The 2,383-nt window shown below is 31.4% G+C and overlaps 1 protein-coding gene across 1 annotated transcript; it reads left to right on the forward strand.

Moving 5' to 3' along the window:
* The first annotated feature begins 246 nt into the window (after positions 1-246).
* Positions 247-1,693, forward strand: LOC123753673 (uncharacterized). Its single transcript, XM_045735642.2, has 5 exons — positions 247-523; positions 748-840; positions 1,031-1,148; positions 1,261-1,389; positions 1,572-1,693. Exons 2-5 carry the CDS (start codon positions 748-750, stop codon positions 1,691-1,693), a joined length of 462 nt encoding a protein of 153 aa, XP_045591598.1. The 5' UTR covers positions 247-523.
* The last annotated feature ends 690 nt before the right edge of the window (positions 1,694-2,383 follow it).

The raw sequence follows: 2,383 nt of genomic DNA on the forward strand, positions 1-2,383 counted from the left end.
TGGGAAAGATTTTCTAGTCTACAATGTTCACAGTTTGATTCACCTAACAGCAGATGCTGAGGAACATGGTACTCTTGACAGTTGTTCAGCTTTTCCATTTGAAAATTATTTGCATCAGCTGAAAAAGATGGTCAGATCAAGTAAAAATCCAATTGTCCAAATTACAAAAAGAATAAAGGAGGCTGAAAATACCATGATTTATAAAACATCTCCAGATAATAAAATTTCTCATAAATTTCCTAACAATGTATATTCGTTACCTGGATATAATTGCTGTGAAGTGTTAAGGACTGTACACAGCCGAAGAAGTGAAGAAAATTACTTCATTGTTAGGGTATATCCTTTTCAAAGCCCAATATTTACTAGTCCTTGTGATTCAAGAATATTTGGGGCCTTCAATGTTAATCCACGTAAGGACTTTTTAAAAAAAGTGTATAGGATTAACACATCAACCAGAGGAATGTTAATCAAGAAAACAGAAAGTACTTATATCTTCTTGTCAATACTACATGATTTATGACTAGTAAGTTTCTTGTGATTGTTTTTGATTCTTGTGCAAGCTGTAGGAATACTCTTTGCTTACATTGCAAACTTTTAACTTTAGTAAAAAGTATTGTTCACCATCATAACATATTAGAATTAAGGTTAACATTGTTGTTTAGTACTATATAAAATTAGTGACTGCTTATTTTCTTAGACACTGATAATGTGCTGCAGAAAATGTCCCTAATCAGTTTAAATTTGTAGATGGCTGAATCTGAAAATAAATACATCGTTGTGGAAGATGAAGAAGGAGAATTGTCAATCATCCATATCAAATGGATGTTTAGTGCATCTGATGTAAGTCAATATATATATATATTGTTTATTTGCAAAATTAAAACATTAGTATTTAAAATATGTGTATATGATATATGTTGATAGATTTAGAGATATATATGTATATAATATATGAAATACATTGGGGCCTCGATTTATGAGACATACATTTACATATACATATATTTACAAATATATGTCCCCTTTCCAGGGATCAAACGTGGGCTATTGGCCACGTGAAAACCAATCATCGAAAGCCAAAAGAGGAGAAATACCAGACCCATCGAAATGGAGACGTTTCAACATCAGCAAGATTTATTCCATTGATAGTAATTAAATACAAGCATTGATTCATATGGTTATATCAAAAATTTCTCAATGTTTTGATGTTATACAAAGTTTCGTAATAATGAATTATATATACTCTAATTTTTATTATAGGTACTTGGGAACTTGCCCTAAAACACCTTAAAAAGGCAGAAGAAACGTCAAATATGGAAAGTGACACAGACACAAGTTATCACCATAGGGCAGTAAAATACAGAAGAATACCAAATGATGTGGATAGAGGTATGTAGGAATGAATGTTTAGAGTTATTCAAAATAATTGTTAAAAAAATGAAACATGATTGGCTTAATGGAAGAAATAATCTTATTTACTAGGTAATATATTTTGCTAGGTAATATATTAAAATATATATATAGATATATGTTAATAGTTTTTCTGAATGCATTACACGTTTTTGTTTCAGACAGTGAAGATTCACCACCAAGAAAAGTAACTGTTTCCATGCCCCGAAAGACTGCCGAGTGTAAGCTGACTCTAGATGAACATAAAAATAATATGATACAGGAATCAGGTAATTTAATTTAATTGAAAACATTTTATTTTTTTTTGAATGATGGTTTTCTTTTTAACAGAACAAGACAGAACTGGACAGAACTATTTTGTATTTAAAACTATTTGGTAAATATTTTCTATACAATGCTAATACGCTTCCACCCCTGACAGAATCATGTGGGACCAGCAAGTCTATCTGCAGGCCCAGTAAAATACCTTCCCCTCAAACTCCTAGACAAGACAGAACTGGTAAGCTTTAAGTAACTGGAGAAACATTTACATACACAGATAGTAACGTACTTGTGTATGATTTTAATGTAATATATTTTTACCAGCCTTCAGGGTGATGGAAACACTTTAAATGGTGTCGCTCCATTGTGTGAAACAAAATTTTTTAATGCATTCATAAAAGCTATAAGCTAATGTAATAATTCAATAATTACTATTTGTAGTTTTATGTATTTAAAACTATTTTGTAAATATTTTCTATACAATGCTAATACGCTTCCACCCCTGACAGAATCATGTGGGACCAACAAGTCTATCTACAGGCCGAGTACAAAACCTTCCCCTCAAACTCCTAGACAAGACAGAACTGGTAAGCTTTAAGTAACTGGAGAAACATTTACATACACAGATAGTAACGTACTTGTGTATGATTTTAATGTAATATATTTTTACCAGCCTTCAGGGTGATGGAAACACTTTAAATGGTGTCGCTCC

The sequence above is a fragment of the Procambarus clarkii genome, unplaced genomic scaffold (assembly GCF_040958095.1).
Source record: "Procambarus clarkii isolate CNS0578487 unplaced genomic scaffold, FALCON_Pclarkii_2.0 HiC_scaffold_116, whole genome shotgun sequence".
NCBI lineage: Eukaryota > Metazoa > Arthropoda > Malacostraca > Decapoda > Cambaridae > Procambarus > Procambarus clarkii.

Excerpts from the sequence above, each read along its gene's own strand:
- LOC123753673 (XM_045735642.2), top strand. The coding sequence starts at position 748 with ATGGCTGAATCTGAAAATAAATACATCGTTGTGGAAGATGAAGAAGGA. Across the intron at positions 1,149-1,260 it reads CAAGATTTATTCCATTGATA|GTACTTGGGAACTTGCCCTA; the intron begins GTAATTAAATAC and ends TTTTTATTATAG. Across the intron at positions 1,390-1,571 it reads ACCAAATGATGTGGATAGAG|ACAGTGAAGATTCACCACCA; the intron begins GTATGTAGGAAT and ends TTTTTGTTTCAG.